At 44.2% G+C, this 19,982-nt stretch overlaps 1 protein-coding gene across 3 annotated transcripts in view; it reads right to left on the reverse strand.

The window, feature by feature from the left end:
- The window catches only part of RABGAP1L (RAB GTPase activating protein 1 like), a 210,844-nt gene that overhangs the window by 160,246 nt on the left and 30,616 nt on the right, over positions 1–19,982 (reverse strand). For all 3 annotated transcript variants that reach the window (XM_075287099.1, XM_075287100.1, XM_075287101.1), the window contains exons 7-10: positions 16,933–17,043; positions 5,381–5,447; positions 4,160–4,262; positions 2,253–2,419 (exon numbers count right to left, since the gene is read on the reverse strand). In XM_075287099.1, the coding sequence (XP_075143200.1) occupies positions 2,253–2,419; positions 4,160–4,262; positions 5,381–5,447; positions 16,933–17,043 (448 nt within the window). The remainder of the gene's footprint in view (positions 1–2,252; positions 2,420–4,159; positions 4,263–5,380; positions 5,448–16,932; positions 17,044–19,982) is intronic.

The raw sequence follows: 19,982 nt of genomic DNA on the forward strand, positions 1-19,982 counted from the left end.
CTATTAAAGTCTATGGGACTTAGGGGTCCCCAACACAGGGTCCAAGGAGGACTTTTTCCTTTGTCGGTTTCAGTTTTATAATGACGGACACCCAATAGACCCCCTTATAGTCAACGGGGTCCATTGCATTCCCATTGTTCTAGCGATACACATCTCCATTTTTCAAATCCCCCGACAAACCAGAACAATTTAGAGGCGACGCTAGTGTGAACCTGTTCCAAGGCAGGGGTATACAGGCTATTTGTCTGATCCAGTATCTATACAGACATAGATATGAAATAATGTGTCTCCAGCTATTTGCAGACAACTTCTTATACAACACACAGCTCTTTGTAACTCTACCTTTTATAATAAAGGGTGAGAGGGCGGATGACAGGCAGGGGGCCAGAGTACAGGAAGAGACAAGATTAATTTTTTATATATTTTGCGGCTCATTATATTTCATATATTTTATGGGATACTAAAGACTACAGCCGTTTTCCACTCTATATCTGGAAGTATTTCGCCTATGAATGCAGCTTTTTTTTCATCCGAGACAGTCTTTTTTTAAAACGATTGGTTGATGGTCCCAAATCCTATTCCTGACACCCCCAGCTAAAAGCACCTATTGTGCTAGGCATTTTTTGGGCATTGTAGAAGGAATATATTGTAGTATTACCAGTGACTCGTAGAAAGCTGCTGTTTAAGGGAGTTTTCTGGCCCCAAATAAAATTTTCATACTGATGACCCATCACCGGTATGTGATATGCCAGGGTCCAACATCCAGAACCCGTACAGATCATCTGTACTAGCGCCCCCTGATGGAAGTTGATAGTGTTCGGGAAGGGGGTGCAGCGATACTAATATTCAAGTCATAGGGGAGGCAAAACAGCATCAATGCTGCAAACACTTCTGCTGCACCGCAGGCCGCTAGGGCAGATGATCTGTGCAGGGTCAGGTCAGTTCACTTACAGGATGATCCATGGATCGGTTATCAGTATGAAAATTTGATTTGGAGCCAGAACATCCCTTTAAGGTGATGGGACCCCCTGACTTACTGGGCTCCTGTGTAATTGCAAAAAAAAGAGCATTTAATATACAGGTGTCATATTTTGTATGATGAAGCATCTTATAGCTGCAGGAAGAGACTTGACAAGTTGACAGCTTTGATGAGATCTTAAAGGGATTTCCGGAGATTGTAATATTAATGACCCATCCTTAGGATGGGTCATTAATATCAGATTGGTGGGGACCCCCATCCTTCAGCGTCATATGTTGCATAGTGGCTGTGCTTGGTATTGCAGCTCAGCCCCAAGCAACTGAATGAGACTTAGCTGCAAACAAGTCACGTCATGAATGAATGTGACATCACTGGTCTGTGAATCGGAAGTCGGGCTCACTTTAACGCTGTGGGGGTCGGTATCTGACTCCTATTGATCCGATATCAATGACCTATATTAAATACGGGTCCTCAATAGTTAACTATTTAATTCGCTAATATCACTGATTGGCTATCTTATATGGATTCCTGCAATCTCTCCTCTGACAGATGTCGGGAGAACAAAGGATTTTACAAGACGAAACTTTTAATGTCTGACTCTTTGTTCCCTATGAGACAAGTCTCCATCAGAGAAGTCTACAGCGGCTTCTCCACTGAAAACACATGCATACTCAGTGAGGCCGAGCGTGCATGTTTATGAGGACATCAGCTACCGGGACAGCTATGGAAGGAGTCTGCTACCTTCTGATCTGGGGGAAAAGCCAATATTTTAGTTACAATTTAATAAATGTCATGTCTTATAGCTCTGACAGCCTGAAAAGCACAAAGGCCACACAAGAACAGAAGGAGAGCTTGGGGATATTTATATATATACGCATAGGATCTATTATTCTATAGACCACCTGCAGAGAAATTGAAAGACTTTGTTTCTGTGTGTCTTGCGGTAAAAAAGAAAAGTCGAAAATGAAAGCTGTAAAAATAGGCTACAGATAATAACTTTTGTACAGGAAAAAAAAAAATCTCCCCAATTATCTTTGTAATTGGAGATATAAGTATAGCTTATTCCAAAAAAAAAAAAAGAGAGAGAGAACGGATTTCTTTTACATTAGGATCCATAGGGTTTGCAAACTGTGTCTATTTGAAAGCGTTTTATGAAAGGAAAAAGCATGATCACATCAAACCGAGCGGAGAATAAAAGACAATATATCACGCGGCGCCTTGCATACCGAGAGGTGAACACGAGCCTTTTCAAGCCCTTTCATGCTACTCATACCTGTTTGAGCTTTAGGTAGAAGGTCTCTGTGAAGGTTTTTCTGCTAAAATACCAGAACCTCTCATTTGTGGGGTACACGCGGACCACTGTCTCCAGCAGGAATCGGACAGGCTCCACCACTTCTGTAACCACCATGTCGACAGCTATGGTCATGTACACTCGCTTGTCTGCAAAAAAAAAAGTGAGACGCGATTTACATCTATATCATACATAATCATTTTCAAGGACAGGCTGTAAATTATTTAAAGGGATCCTATCATTAAAACACAATTTTTTTCTGCCTACCACGTAGGAATAGCCTTAAGAAAGGCTATTCTTCTCCTACCTTTAGATGTCTTCTCTGCACCGCCGTTCCGTAGAAATCCCGGTTTTCGTCAGTATGCAAATGAGTTCTCTCGCAGCACTGGGGGTGTCCCCAATGCTGCGAGAGAACTATCCAGCGACGCCTCCATCTTCTTCAGGAACGGCCTCTTCACACGTCTTTTTCCGGCGCAGGCAGTCAAACTTGTAGGCCTCAGGCAGAGCCAACTGCGCATGCCCACAGGCCACAAGAAAATGGCTGCTTACTTACTGTGAATCTAAACCCAAGTCTGTTGTGCATGGGCAATATTCCCTGTGTGGGGTCATTTCAGGCTAAGAAGAGGTTCACTGGTATGTACTTTAGTGGGATTAGCACATGTTCACACTGCATTTACAGTATACATCAGATGTAGCAAACAGCACCGTTATTGAATCGCACCTATGCTTTTTACGTATTATACTTCATACACTTAGTACTAGAACCAGCATTATATGTAGATAGTGTGAGTGCATATAGAACAGTGTTGTCAATATAAATATCCAATATATTGACATTTATCAGCCTGACGGAGGCCACAAAGACACTCATTAGGTCTCCAGCTGGTTTGACACACAGACCAGGAGCCATCCTGGGACATGGGCCATACGTACATGACTGCTGAATGACGTGCCCCAGGTTTTGTACGAACTGACGCCAGTACAAAAGTGAATACTGCATTATTAAAAAGGATAGATACTACTTGGCAGTAGACTGCACGGCAGGGAAGAGGAGGGCTACCACCCAAAAACAGCAGCATCAATGGAAGGTGGGCCGATGTCTGGGCCGCTGAACTGCAAATCTATGCTGGCACGTCGACTTTCAGTGATCTGTGTGTATTAACAAGTGGAGGAGGGATGCTAAACCAAATATGAGCCCTATTGTTCACGATAATAAAAATGATTCACACTAAAGGAACTATGTATTCATGTATGCCCCACCTAGTGGTTGTCCAACAGTGAAAAATACTCATGAGTATGGAGATGGAGAAGTTTCTGGTCTATGAGCACACAAAGAAAGGAAATCACACCCAAAATCCTCTCCAAAAAGCCCTATTCTGATTCCATTGTTTTTAATACAAGGAATTAGTGTCCTGCTTGGTCTTGCAGCAATTTCCATCAAAGAATCAGCAGCGTGTAACCCGGCCATGAATGCTTTTCTAACCACTAACCAGGGCAGCTTTAACCATAGTGCAAACTACATGACTACAGTAGTGGGGCCCCCACAACCTATGGGATAGTCCCATATTTCGGGTGTGGTCCCATTGGCAGCAATGTTAACTTTATGGGTGTCCTTAGGTTCCAGTTGATGTTGTCTGCTGCAGGGAGCACCGAACCACAGACAGCACTACAGATGGGAACCTTGTTAAGAGAGTTTAATTTGTTTTGTATGTAATATATATCAATATCAATGGTGACTAATAGGGAAGGGGTATTATATGGCGCTACTTAAAGGGGCATCTCACTAAGGAAAAGTTTGAACCAATGTATAAAGCGGCCCTGCCGCAAACACTGGTACAGCACGCGCCAGTTTTCCTTTAATTCTTGAATCCAGAGTCATGAAACCGTACCTTTGGGAGTTTCCTCGTTGAGTGGTAGAAACGCTGGCACATTTGGATTCCACATCCCTGTGATAACGTATGCCTTCCCATCACTGCTTTTCCCCATGGATTCCTAAGAAAATGCAGAGTAGGAATACAACGTGTGAATGTCTTATAGTACAACCAGGCAAAAACATTGTATTGGAAGAAGGATATAGTCTCTATCGCCTATATATATTAAAGGGAGCCTCCTTCACTGCATTTCTTCATGAAGTCACAGGGTGGCACCAGTACTAGCTTTATATTCCAGTATAGAAGGGCTAAAGCTGACCATACACCTTAGAGGTGTATCATCTGAACCTGCCAATATTGATGGGATAACTTGACCATCTAATATGTATATGCTCCTCCCGAACCTCCCATGATTTTCTTGTTCACAGGGATAGAAGTCTGGCAGCACATATGTATATATGCACATATATGCACAGCTCGGCTAAGTGTGCAAGTGTGTAGGGAATAAGGGCAAGATCGTTACTGTATGTAAAGTGTAAATTCCATGTCATATAAGGTAGGTATTAAGCTGATGGTGCAGTGAATTCGGTGCACTTCAGCTCTGCCGGTATCTTCCTCTATTGTACTGATATCCTTGCACTGTCAGAGGGGCCGGCCTCATAGCTTGGCGTCATTGCAGGGTGGTGAGGAATGGCCCCCTTTACAGTACAAGTCCATAGAACATACTGTCAGGGGATGTTCATTACTACTCTGCAATGACGCTGAAAATCCAGCCCCTGTGACAGTGCAGTAATATCAGTAGCCGAAACTAATAATATCTCTGCAATGAGGGAAAATACCAAAGCAATCCCAGACACAAAAACATGGGTAATAGCGTTGCTGTTTCCAGACAACCCTTTAGGGCTAGTTCACACAGGGATTCCGCGTGTGCACATTCTGTCGCGGCTTTCCGCTCCAAATTAGGCCCAAATGAACGGGCCTAGTCTGGAGGGTGCTATCGCGAGGCGGACGCCGGGGATGAATCAGCCGCGGAATCCGCCTGAAGAATGGGCAGCTCGCTTTTTTTTCCCGCTAGCAGAAAAGAAGAAGCGCTGGCGGTCTACATAGACCTCTATTGTGAGGGGGCGGATTTTGAGGAGGATTCCGCACCGAAATCCGCTCCCTCTTGCCCCGTGTGAACGAGCCCTTAAGCAGTCAGATTAATGCTAGGAGAAGCTGTAAGTGAAACATAATAATTACCATATCTAGAAGATGCATGTCACTATTTTTGACATTTTTGCCTGGACTGAGTAGCATCCCAAAACATCTGTAAAGAGAAAAGAAAAAGATACGGTATATATAGTGGAATTCTGAAAAAAAGAAAATGACAAATCAATTTTTTTTTTTCATAAAATATTTGTCCACGATTTAATGAGTCAATAGGTTTACAGTATATACAGTATATCCAAGGACCAATTTCTTACAACACAAATTCAATAAGTTATCACAATGTGGTAGCAAACCCCTCAACAGGATGCAATTCACAGCACAACCAGTGGGTGGCCACATTGAGACATAGAGACACATATTGCACAAACATCTGCTATTCACAAAATTGTGTATTTTTTCCCCAATGTTGACCCTCTTGGGTCATATACCTCGAGATCTGTTGAGCAAAAGGGAACTTATAATGTGTTTGGATTTTCCCGACTGTATTACAGTTGCAAATCCCGTTCCGGCCGCTTGTTTTATGACCCGAACTTCCAACATTTAGTAATCCATTATACAACAGGTTCTAGTCATTACAACCCAAGTCCGAAAGGGAACGGTGGCCACAATATAGCCGAAAATATCTGGACAGAACACGGCTCTGTGAAGGCTGTCTAAAGAGAAAATAACCATCAAATACCCACAATTTATAATGGTTGTAAATGAAGTAAGGGCACCAAAGGTCACCCCATAGTCTAAGGCTGCCCCAAAGATACATATGTCTTCATCTGATCAGTTCTAAGAGAAGAAGGAGTTATCACATTAAGAGCCGACACCTAGGAGAACAACCATTAATATTAATAGGGCAGAAATGAGGGTTATAGGGTCATGGAAAAATAGTAAGAACACATCGACCACTACGGAGGACGATCCCGCTTGTGTGTGATGAACGGCAAAATAATGTGCAAATGTGCAGATTCACTGCGGCACGGGCAGCCATTAAAGAAGACCAGATAACACGGGTCTAAGAGTGAACAAAATATAATTGGGGTGAGAAGGAGATCAAGGACGGCGGAGCTGACAAATTGATGGCACCGGCTCCCCTGCTTGGTACTTTGACCGGATTACACCGTTTGGAACGGAGATCTCAGAAGAAAGCAGAAAAAGTGGAGTCATAAGAGTGGAGACCTACTCTGAACTCGCCAGCCAAGGCCCAGGACAACATAGAGAATACGAGATCAGAGGAATTATATTTCACGGACGGTATACAAGACAAATATTTAACCCTTTATCATCGAGAGCTCTAAATAACCCGTCCTTCTATCTAATGGCATTGAGGTCTTGTCCATACAACGCAGATGTGGAGGATTTTTACATGCATTATTAAGCCGGAATCCGCCTCAAAATCTGGTTCCAAAATGGCTACCGTTGACTTCAATGGGAGACGCTTGCTTCTTTTTTCTGCTAGCTAGTAGCGGGGAAAAAAGCAAGTTGTCCTATCTTGACGTGGATTCCGTGGCTGACTCAGCCGCGGCGTGAGGCTCCCTCCATTCTTCGGGCCTAATCCAGAGCAGAATGTCGCGAATGGATGCCGGAGCACTGCACTGGCATCCTATCGTGGCTAGCCGTGTGGAAGCGTTCACACGCGGAATGCATATTCCGCCGTGTGAACATACCCCAAGTGGTCTCCTGGTGTTCACCCTTTCAACCCTATACTGAGATATGGGCTCGTTGCTGTGGGCCACCAACTTGCTACCTGTAGGAATGAACTCGATGTAGGTGATGGTTGACTTGGACAGGAAGAGAGACACTGGTGCGAAGCAGTGGTCAGGTACCATCCAAGGTCAGGACTGGCACAGTTTGTGCAAAGTTGGTAAATGGGCAGCTAGGACCTTAATGATAAAATATATCATCTGTGTGGCCAATTACTACTGAGCAAAATAGTGTGTGTTTTATCACAAAATGGTACGGTTTTACAAGATGGCGTCTCATCAAATGTCTTTTACCGGTGGCAAATTCTTTGAGACATTTCATCATTATGGTTTTTTCGGATGATGAGAATAGTGGATGAGACTATGTACACGTCTCTATTTCTATACTACTTTTTGTTAGTTAGTAGACTTTCCATCTACCTAGTAAATTCCACCAAAAAAGGTTATTGGGTTTGCAAAGAAATGTCGCACCATGAATGTTTTTAGAGTGTCAGACATGTGCATGCTATGGAGGTCAGCAACCTCAGGAACATTATCTGTTTACAGGTTCCTAAAATACAGGACAATGTGGCAACGCCTACTGAACACAAGACATGTATGTTTGCATCTGTAATGCAGTCAGGTGTCGACATCCCTTTAATGGTCACAAATCTCAGACTGACCATGAATAATAACCCAACCTAACAACATCACAGAGATCTAGGACGATTTGGGCCTGGAACTGTTGCCATCATACAAACACTAAAATGTGACAACCTTGGTGGTCTAAATGGGGTATTACAGTGGTTCACACTATTGGCCTTGAGGGCTGAAGACCAAGGTTCGAATCCGACCAAGGACAACATCTGCAATTAGTTTGTATGTTCGATGGGTTTGCGCCCACACTCCACGCACATGTTGATAGGGAATTTAGATTGGGACAGTGACCGGCAACGTCCGTGAAATGTTTTGGAATATGTTGGCGCCGTACAAGCGAGGCTTTATCCACATGTGTGCCAGTGACTACCTAAAATCGCTGCAAGGCCAACGTTTACAGTCCATTGGGCACCATTGCTGACCACTATTTTAGCGGTCCAGTCGTTCTGGTCCTCCGACAGACACCACGGTCATAGATAATAAAAAAAATAAAATCTTTATCATCAAAAGACACTTACCAAAAGCAAGACCAAGAAACGCTGAATAAAAAAAAAAAAAAAAAACACCAAAAATTGAGACTGAAATAGCATTATTGACAGCATTATGACAGGATCAGATGCGGTAAGGACGTGTAGTAATGAACGGGGAGGGCAATGGAGGTAGTGCTCAGCGTATAAAGGGCTTTATTAGGGCCAATATAATTAGGGTTATTATATAGGGGGGATGTAAGGAACCGCCTTCTAATTCAGTCTGAGAAAAATATAGAAATCACTGTGTACCACAATACAGGCACTGTAGGCCGCCATTCTCTCGAAAAAACCCACAATGACAGCAATATAAAGCCTAGCAGCCGGGTAGGCAGGAGGGCGAGGTGACATCATCTGGCAGTGACACATACTTCTAACAATTAGCCAGGTTCGTGAGGCACGTTTTATAGAAAATCATGTTCTTTCACCATACCCGGACATTCGCCCGCATCTAACTTTCATTGAGTTCCGAGTATCAAAACTCCAGTTTCCATGACAAAGCCTTGAAAATCAATGAGGAGAAGAGAGAGCCATTTAACCTTTCCTAAAAAGGTGTTCGCAGCGCCCACAGGTTCAGGAAGACATTTTATGGCTCAAACTCATTTCAGAAATTTTCAGATACCACATCACATTATGAAGACACTTAATATATAGGGAGATTTACATGTATATTCTGTAATATATTACTGGTAATTCTACAAAAAAAAAAAATGAGGCCTTAAGCTAAGTTCACATTAGCTTTGGTTGGTGGTCTAATGTTCTGGTCCATTGGAGGACCAGAACATTGGACAGGTGGACGACTAAAATAACGATGACATATAGAGTCCAACAGGCCCCATAGACTATATGGGGTCCGTCCATTGTCCACGGTTTTAAAAATGAGACCAGCGGTGGAAAAAAACTTTGCATGCAGGACTTTTCGTCCGCTGATTTCAGGTGGACATTGCAATGAAGTCCCCAACTAAGACACCAGCGCAAATGTGAACACAACTTTAAGTTTTGGGAGGCACCCTGAAATCCTGCAAATCTGAGGAAGGGGTGAAATTCCCTGCAAAATATAGATTATTGCATTGTCATAAGGCAACAACCTGTATTCTGCTCCTCCACCATCACTATCTCTGATGGCCATTTTGTGATCACATCCTCCCGAAAAAAGAAGGAAGGATCTTCTGAAATGGCACAGCTGTCTACCATTGCTCCCATAGACTTTGGTGAGGATGTCAATAATCCTAAGAAATGGGTGGAACAAAGCTGGAACGGGAGGGGCGTTTGCATAAATTAACCCTAAAGAAGACAGTTTGTAGAAATTTCCTGGTCGATTCGGAGCAGTTATGGAGCAGGGCTTTAATTTCCTGGACTCTGTTGAAGGCCTACCTTCTTTCTATATGACTGCTGCAGGGGTTAGGTGGGGTCTGGGTGCCACAAGTGGAACGTCCCCCTCCCACACCATATTGTTTTTGGCTAGGGGCTCCCATCAACCCTAATCTGATCCAGAAATTTGCACTAAAATGGTGAGGGTAATAAAATGAGTCACGTTGCTCAATACTTTTTATGCGGTACATGCCTCATCATATTAAGCAGTTATTTTACCTATGCAGTGGTTACTGCCATTGAATGAAAGATCAATGAATTATTTTTTCCCTGTTACTTCTATGCCACCAACATATTCTGTGGCACTGTACAGAGACGGTCTTCCCCAAAAACAAGAAGAGAGGCGCCAGCGGTGGGTTTTATGCAGTATGCAATGCTCTGGCCTCAACATAGACTGGGCCAAGGCCAAAATGTGGCATACCGAATTATAAGGCCTGGTGTTTAAGAACATCGCCTGTGTGTGGCCTCCATTCTTGTGCCTTATTAGACTAGACCAGGGGTCCTCAAACTACATGCGGCCTACCGAGGACAAGCTCCATCGCCCGAATCGCTCACTACAGGGAATCCGATCGCTGCTTTCAGCTGTATGTGCAAATGTCCATACATCTGATAGCAGTCAGTGTAGGCCGCGACCCGCATATAATACTGCGTGTGGGGGGCATACTGAGGAGCATATAATACTGTGGAGGGCCTGCTGTGGAGCGTATAATACTGTGGGGGGAGCTACTGTGGAGCGTATAATCTTACATTTTTTAAACTACTGTATATTTCTGCCCTCCAAAGGTCTGATGGACAGTGAACTGGCCCCCTGTTTCAAAAGTTTGAGGACCCCTGGACTAGACCCCACAGGATGGCGAGCACCAGTTATACCTTACTGCTTGAACCAGGAGTGCAGTCCTGACTTCTACTCATTGCCATCACCAAAAACCCAGAGAAAAAAAGTGACTAGAAATCCCACCCTTCCTTTTATATCGTTCTCCTCTTTGACAAACCTAAAAGTCCTATATATTTACAGGCGTATCCCTGCAACGAGACAAAAACTATTTTCATTTTTCTGCAATTTATTAACAACAGGAATTCCTCCTTAAAGCTTCGAAAGGGCGAAAAGCCATAAAACCGCAGGAAAAGGTTAAATGCATATTTTAGTCTGGTGGATGCGACTCCTGTATAATTGCGCCTGGCTTTCACGCAATTGGATGAGGGTTTTACAGGGCTTTAATTTAACACAACTGACATCTAAATGGCAATTGGATGTGTTCTGTGACTGGATGAAGCCGAAAGACAAAAACACCTGCTGGCTGAGAATGCATTTTACACGGATTATATTATTCTATTTTAATGCTAATCCTTTTTCTCTGATGATGAATAAAGGACTGGCAAATGTTTCTCGTATTCGGCTTTCCAAGAACTGAAAGATCAGACGCTTTCTGGACGGATTTGTCTACGCAGGCAGGCGGACATTTCTGTGCTTAATCGTTAATTGTGAAACGGCTGATCCATTTCACAAAATGGCTGCCTCTCATGGCTAGGAAACAATGGGGTATATTCATTATTAAAATAACTGGCGTATCGCATGCCAGGCTTTATAAACGGCCCAACTGGTGAAGAGGATGTGGTCCACCATCTACGTCAATTTTCTAGTATGAGGGAATGATGGATTTGCCCCAATGGGTGCGCTATACGAACTAATAATGACCATGATTCACACTGTGGTAACCAGGTACAACAATGGCCTCCTTGCCCATAGCAACATATCAGGTCTCAACTTTCGGATTCTGAGTGTAGAAAATAAAACATGGCCTCTGAATGGTTGCCATTAGCAACAATGCCACTTTTTCTTTCACACAAGCCATGGGCATACATGGTGGATCTGTAGTGGATATCCGGCATGGATTCTGCATCGAAAATTGGCAACAACTCATGTAAGGGGGAGTTCACACGGCGTAACTTGCCGCGTGATGTGGCACGTATATGCCGTGTAAGATTTTGCGGGCCGTATACGCTCCCATTGATTTCAATGGGAGCGTGGATCACAAACGCTGCGTTATTTTGTGGCTGTGATTTTGCGGCCGCAAAATAACGCGGCGTTTACGATCCACGCTCCCATTGAAATCAATGGGAGCGTATACGGCCCGCAAAATCTCACACGGCGTATACGTGCTACATCACGCGGCACGTTACTCCGTGTGAAGTCCCCCTAACACATCAAAAAATATGAACTCTACATGTATGTGACCCAATAGCTATGGCGGATAATAAAGCAGATTTCGGAAAGGGTTTAATGAATTACTGCTTCTGACTGACCATGAACAGAAGGAGTCGGGGTCAGGCTGTGGAAAAATAGAGGTGTAAGTGGTTTGGTTACCGACTCCACAGCCCTGCCTACATCTCCTGCAGGGAGATATGTATGAAATTCACCATGGTATTGTGGCACATAGAAAGGCGCGCTCCACCTTCTGCTCTTCATGGCAGCATATTTAACACCATATGGGAGCACAACACCTCCATATGGGAGCACAACACCTCCATACGGGAGCACATAACCTCCATACGGAAGCACATAACCTCCAAATGGAAGCACATCACCTCCGTATGGGAGCACAACACCTCCGTATGGGAGCACATCACCTCCATACGGGAGCACAACACCTCCATATGGAAGCACATCACCTCCATACAGGAGCACATCACCTCCATGCAGGAGCACATCACCTCCATACAGGAGCACATCACCTCCATACAGGAGCACATCACCTCCATACGAGAGCACAACACCTCTGTATGAGAGCACATCACCTCCATACGAGAGCACATCACCTCCATACGGGAGCACATCACCTCCATACGGGAGCACATCACCTCCATGCAGGAGCACATCACCTCCATACAGGAGCACATCACCTCTGTATGGGAGCACATCACCTCTGTATGGGAGCACATCACCTCCATACAGGAGCACATCACCTCCATACGAGAGCACATCACCTCCATACGGGAGCACATCACCTCCATACGGGAGCACATCACCTCCGTATGGGAGCACATCACCTCCGTATGGGAGCACATCACCTCCGTATGGGAGCACATCACTGCCATACGGGAGCACTACATCTGATATAACTAAAGTCAGATTCAGCGGTTTGGCCTACCAACATCACAGCCTTGCACTATACAATGGAGCACAATGGTAACATCACTGAGGACTCAGAATAGGAGTAACACAACGCGATATATACTTCTCTGTAAAACTATCCAAAGATTATTTTGCAGCGGTGACACCAGCATGACAGGGCGGCATTAATCTACTGTAAGGGTGAATTCACACTGAGTAAACGCTAGCTTATTCTGAACGTAAAACACGTTCAGAATAAGCGGCGTCTAAAGCAGCTCCATTCATTTCTATGGGAGCGGGGATACGAGCGCTCCCCATAGAAATGAATGGGCTGCTTCTTTCACTCCGTGCAGTCCCATTGAAGTGAATGGGAAGTGCCGGCGTGTACGCTCCGGCATGAGCAGAGCTTGCCGTATACGCCGGCACTCCCCATTCACTTCAATGGGACTGCACGGAGTGAAAGAAGCAGCCCATTCATTTCTATGGGGAGCGCTCGTATCCCCGCTCCCATAGAAATGAATGGAGCTGCTTTAGACGCCGCTTATTCTGAACGTGTTTTACGTTCAGAATAAGCTAGCGTTTACTCAGTGTGAATGCACCCTAAAGGTGATAAAATTACCAGCATTAATAAACTACATATCAAAAAATAAAATGATCACAGCAATGCATTGACTAGTCACTGGATAAAGCCATGTATATTCTACTAGACAATACCCCCACCTGCTGGAATACTAACATATACTCCCGGGGATGACAAGCTACAACCGAGCACAATTACTCAGTAGTATATTCCCTGAATAAGCAATCGATGATCATAGAAATTAGGTCATGCAATAAAAAATGTGAAAATCCAGATTATTCAGATACTTTATAAGCATACTAGTTTTTTTTCTATTTATGTCATGTTACTTTCTACAGGATGATCACAAGGCAAAAAATGTACATCAGAAAATAACATCAGATGTGTATTTTTGCAGTTTTGTACTGATTAGCCCCATTTAATGGAACTAAGGGGATGTTCACGCTACTGATGACCATTGGTCTGATCCGTCATAGGATATGAGCAACAAACACTAACGTTAATAGAGTGACTGATGATGACAGGGCCCCCTCCATCGGTGTCCATTCTCACTGACTACAACATAAACGACATGATGGACGCCGCCTTCTGTTATGTTTGTTTCCTATTGTAACAGAATATAAAAATCCTGCATGATGGCAGGGCTCTTCTTTAGAGATGTTCTCCATGTTGGAATCTTTGTGAAAAACTCTAGTTGGACAAACTGTAAGGGTACAATCACACGGAGGAATTTACTGTGAATCTAGGGGTGGATTCGGCCCCCGAATTCTCAGCAGATTCCACTCCAAATCTGCCTCCTAGGGGTTTCAATTGGAGGCAGAGATTGCAGCAGGATGCCTAAGCAGCAGCGGAATGCCACAATGGAAAGCCAATGCCTTGTGTATATACGCTGTCTACCAATAAGTATTTGGACCCCCATGCAAATGAAGATACAGTATCTGCGGTCGTGATACATGTCACGCCTTCTGCTGATAAATAGGAAACAGCATTAGCATTAGTCACATGCAAGATGCCACGAAGTGCAGAGTTGTCCGTTTCGAGAAAGGGGTAATTGTGGGGTACCACAGAAATGGTCTTAAAGAGGACCTTTCATCAGATCGGGCACAGGCAGTTCTATATACTGCTGGAAAGCTGACAGTGCGCTGAATTCAGCACACTGTCGGCTTTCCCGATCTGTGCCCCAGGCAAAGCGCTATCGGTCCCGGTACCGTAGCTCTTTACATTCGGAAGGGCGTTTCTGACAGTCTGTCAGGTACGTCCTTCTCCACAGCAGCGCCTACCGTGCCGTGCTCTGAGACCGGGGAGGAACTCCCCCTCCCTCTGCTCACACAGCTCGTCCATAGACGAGTATTATCAGGAGGGAGGAGGGGCGTTCCTCACCGCTCACGCAGTGCAGTGCGATAGGCTGAATGGTTGGAGAAGGACGTTCCAGACAGACTGTCAGAAAGGCCCTTCTGACTGTAAAGAGCTACGGTACCGGGACTGATAGCGCTTTACCCGGGGCACAGATCAGGAAAGCCGATAGTGCGCTGAATTCAGCGCACTGTCGGCTTTCCAGCAGTATATGGAACTGCCTGTGCCCAATCTGATGAAAGGTCCTCTTTAAGGGACACAGCAAACGAAATGAATTACCCAAAACTGACAGTGGCCTATGTGATTACGAAGTGGAAAATTAACGGTGATTGTCGGAATGTGCCCCGAGTCGGCAGACGTTATTTATGTGTGAACTACTCCTAACACTCCTTCTAAATCAGCTGGGCAACATTGTACTCCATGACCGAACCCCAAATTACTCCACTGCAATGTGGTGAGCCATCAAACCATAGATCCGGCAGTGAGTTGTGGTTTCCATTATAAATGGTTCTGACACATCCTAAGTAAGGTATATTTTAGGTCCATAGTGGTCAGTGAGGTCATTTTAGATAACAACTAGGTGACAAACACTTATTATGACAGTAAGGCACTGAATAAAAGCACACAATGAGAACCGCGCAGCCGTCTTGCTCCTATTGCGCCCTCCACTCTGTGCCGCCATGGCCTTCAGTGAAGGCCCGAGGAAAATTAAAACAGACCGGTTACTAGGAAACTGGTGCCTGAAAACGACATTTTGAAGGCCGCATCGGCAGGAAAGGTAGAGAATATATATATAAATATGGTATCTGTGTAACCATACCGACATGTAGTATAAAGTCATGAAGTCATTTATAGTGCAAAAAGAACGATATGTAAAACAAACCCAAAAAAACAATGGCGATTTTGGTCTCTCGTTCTGTATGAAGTGGTGATAACAGAGTGGTCAGGCAATGACTGCACTACTCCATTCACTTCAGTTTGAACACTGGAGGTAGACGTAGGCTATGCCCAAAATTCTCCGATCGATGGGGGCCTGAGTGGTTAAATCCACACTGATCGGCAGGTTATCCTCTATCCAATGAACACAGGATAACTTGTGCTTGTATAAAATATAACTACCATTTTATTTTTTGGGATGTGTCGGAGGGTGTTTGGTGACCATTTCTGCAATATACTTTATTAATCTATCTGTTGGTGAACCTATGGCACGGGTGCAGGATGTGGCACTCAGAGCCCTCTCTTTGAGCACCCATCTGTGGCACTAATCATATTGTGGGGGGGGGGGTCACTGTGGAGCAGATTATACTGTGTGGGGGCCACTGTGGAGCAGATTATACTGTGTGGGGGCCACTGTGGAGCAGATTATACTGTGTGGAGGCCACTGTGGAGCATATTATACTGTGTGGAGGTCACTGTGGAGCAGATTATACTGTGTGCGGGCCACTGTGGAGCACATTATACTGTGTGGAGGTCACTGTGGAGCAGATTATACTGTGTGGGGGCCACTGTGGAGCAGATTATACTGTGTGGAGGCCACTGTGGAGCAAAATGTACTGTGTGTGGTCCACTGTGAAGCAGATTGGACTGAATGGGGGCCCTTCACTATTTATATCACACGGTTTCGGTTATATAGCAGACATGATACTATTATAGGTCATAATAACATTGCACGGTCACTATAAAACAGATCAGTGTGATGTAAGTAGTGAAAATTAATTGTTCAAAATGATACCAAATGCAGTACAAAATAGTTTCTATAACTGAAAGCTCTGTAAAGCCCCATTCACACGACTGTATTTTGTGGGTCCTTAATTGTCCGCACTTGTGGATCCGCACAATATTAAGGTTAAATTGATGTGTTGGCACTTTGCAATCATTTAGTGAGCTTTGGGTTGCAGTTTGGGCACTCAGTCTCTAAAAGGTTCTCCATTACTGTCCTAGTGAATATCAGTAATGTGTCATGTTTCTGTTACAGTTAGTACAGGTAATAGCCAAAGATAAGAAACTCAGCTTTCTTGTGACACCAGAACCATTTTTCTAGGTGGCAAACAACCAAAGATACAGCCATTTCCAGTGACCATACCACTTTTGGTAAATGCTTCATATCTCCATGCTGTATTGAATACAGGTGTACAGGCAGTGTTTCTCTGAAAATGCTTAGTTAGAGCATTGCTAACGGGAACTGCCTGTTTTCTAGTAAAAGGAAGTTAGATAGGTTAATAAATTATATTACAAAAATGTTCCCCACACACTTTAAAGCAATGTTTTTTGCTATAAGACAAAGTCCTTTATGATGCTTCCATTTGGCTCACCTTTCCACTACGAGTTCCTTATTTGACAGCTGCTGGATAGTGATCACAACTTTCTTCTCCAGTCCTTGTTTAAGTTTGAAGAAGAGTTTATCCCGATCTTTTGGCACTGGGCTGTTAACACAACAAAAATAAATAAAGTCTGTTATATTGTAGATGTCTATGATGCCTATATTTGTGATGTCTTCCTTACATCGCCCGCATGTACTACACATTTCAAACCAAAAGACGTAGGAAAAGACTGAGACGGAGCTGCAAAAAAGACCATGCGATGAATGAATGTGACATCATGGACAGAATCGGCCCTCATCCAAGTACAGCTAATCTGTTGGGGTTGTTGGTTGGCTTGCTTGGTTGGCGACTGACCAGCAGGACTTTTAACGGGTCAACCGGGAACAAGAAATTCCTATGAATGTCAGTACCTGGTAGCTAGCCATGTAAAAGATCCTAGAGGTCTGTCTAGGAACTATAGAAAAAACTGTAAAAAAAATAAAATAACAAAAATTTAAAAAATGGAAGGGAATATTTAATGATGTCCTATTGCAAACCTGATCCATTTCTTATGTCAGCTAGGTTAGGACAATGGAAAAAAAAGGTTGCAAAAGTGGATATAGTCTGTTAGCATTCATCTTATACATTTCTGGTATACCTACAGATACGCCATGAATGTCTCCATAGATGAGGGTTACACCTCCGGGACCCAAACCAATCTTCAGAATTGGGGTCCCCTGACTATAGGGAGGGCATTTTATGTGCACAGCCCTCTACATTCACTTCTATACTTCTTTCAGTTTTCTTCAGCACTGACGTTAAAGGGATTGACCAGTTATATAGGCTCCCCGCGTCACTCTCTGTGCCAAAATCCACCCCACCGCCCTCTGTGTGAATGAGCCTTTAACCCATTGATTTCAATGTGTAGTGCGCGTAAGACGGCACCCATTTAAGTCAATTGCATCTGTTTTGAAGTGCCTCACTCTGACACTTAGTCCGTGGGAACGGGGCCTAAAGCACAGAGAGCATCATGAAGACCAAGGAACACACCAGGCAGGTCCAAGATACTGTTGTGGAGAAGTTGAAAGCCGGATTTGAATAGAAAAAGATATCCCAAGCTTTAAACATCCCAAGGAGCACTGTGCAAGTAATCATATTGAAATGGAAGGAGAATCAGACCACTGCAAATCTACCAAGACAACTTCTCCTGCAAAAAATAAACAAACAAAAATCCCCCTTACAGCTATGTTAATAAAAATGTTGCAATGAAAAAAAAAGAAGCTGAAAAACCAAAGCTGGTCCAGCCCTTAGGGGTTAAGAAGTGGCCTAGGCGCTGATACGTTGAACAGGCAGATGTCGCCCTAATAGCTCCGCCACGTCTAATAATTTCTGAGCAGAACATGACGTGCTCTTATAAACCTCTTTGTCTGCGCTCATTCTGCGATTCCTGTATTGAAGTGCAATTTGACATTGAATTGCTGAAACAAGGAAACATGTTGTGGTGAAACTACAGCTGCTTATCCTTAAGACACAAATAACTGCCGAATAAAAGAGCTTTCCTCAATCATCTATTTTTAAGGCTTTTCACAACATTTTTATTTGAAAGCAGAATGGGCAATTTTCCACCCCGACTGGTGAATACTGTGATGACAGCCATTGTAATCTGTGACATTAGCATGTCAAATAGACAAGGCTGCGGGAAGCCATAATTATAAGGAAGATCACACTGTCTGATTTGCTTCAAAATAGCTCCTCAAGAAACGAACTGGTAATGGCAAAGTAGGCTGAGCTACGTATCAAGAGAAACTGTCATGAGATAGGTGCTCAGATGTATAGACGTCCCAGATCAGGTGAAAGAGGTCTCATTTTATGTCAGAATTTTCATCACTTAAAGGGGTACTCCAGTCACAGCGAGTTATCCCCTATCCAAAGGGTACGGGGTAACTTGCTGGTCAATAGAGGTTGAACCGTTAGGACCCCCGCCAATTAGGAGACCTGGGGTTCTTTGCATTCCAATGTCAAATGAAGTATCAGCTCACAAAGTGCGTGCGGCTCCATTAAAGGGATTCTACCATTAAAACCTTTTTTTTTGTGGATAAGATGTCGGAATAGCCTTTAGAAAGGCTATTCGTCTCTTACCTTTAGACGTGGTCTCCGCTGCGCCATTCCTTAGAAATACCGGTTTTTATCCGTATGCAAATGAGTTCTCTTGCAGCGATGGTGGCGGGCCCCAGCACTCGAACAGCAATGGGGGCGTCCCCACCGCTGCCAGAGAAGTGTCTCCAGCGCCGCCTCCTTCTTCATCCGCGTCATCTTCAATGTCTTCTTCCGGCGCAGGCTCGTAACTTCTAGCAGAGCAGACTGCGCAGGCGCACAGGCCACAGGAAAATGGCCACTAACAATACTTTGCGAGCGGCCATTTTCCCGTGGCCTGTGCGCCTGCGCAGTCTGCTCTGCCCGAGGCCTAGAAGTTACGAGCCTGCGCCAGAAGAAGATGACGCTGCGGAAGAAGGAGGCAGCGGCGCTGGAGACATTTCTCTGGCAGCGGTGGGGACACCCCCATTGCTGCGAGAAAACTCATTTGCATACTGGTAAAAAACGGAGACCACGTCTAAAGGTAAGAGACGAATAGCCTTTCTAAAGGCTATTCCGACGTCTTATTCACAAAAAAAAATTAAAAAAAATAAAAATTTAATAGTAGAATCCCTTTAATGACAGGGCGGATCGTGTTGCTCCCTGCGCACTTTTCGTGAAAGTAGAGAAAGCGGTGCAGAGTTAAAAAAAGATGCAACTTGTTCAGACAAAACCACATTTTGAACAAAAAATTGCGAGTTTTTTATGCTTTGTATGCTAGGAACCTAATGTACAAGGCTTGATACATCACCTTTTCCATTCCTCCACCTCGCCTCTCAATACAATCTTATGGGCGCCCCTGTCCTGCTCAGCAGTGGTAATACTGCAGTAATATCAGGATTAAAGGGGGTAGCCAGGAATACAAAACATGGCTGCTTCCTTTTACAAAGCTCCACCCTCTCTTCGCAGGAAGTGACATCACATGATCA

This window comes from Leptodactylus fuscus, chromosome 9 (assembly GCF_031893055.1).
Source record: "Leptodactylus fuscus isolate aLepFus1 chromosome 9, aLepFus1.hap2, whole genome shotgun sequence".
In the NCBI taxonomy this organism is placed as follows: Eukaryota; Metazoa; Chordata; class Amphibia; order Anura; family Leptodactylidae; genus Leptodactylus; species Leptodactylus fuscus.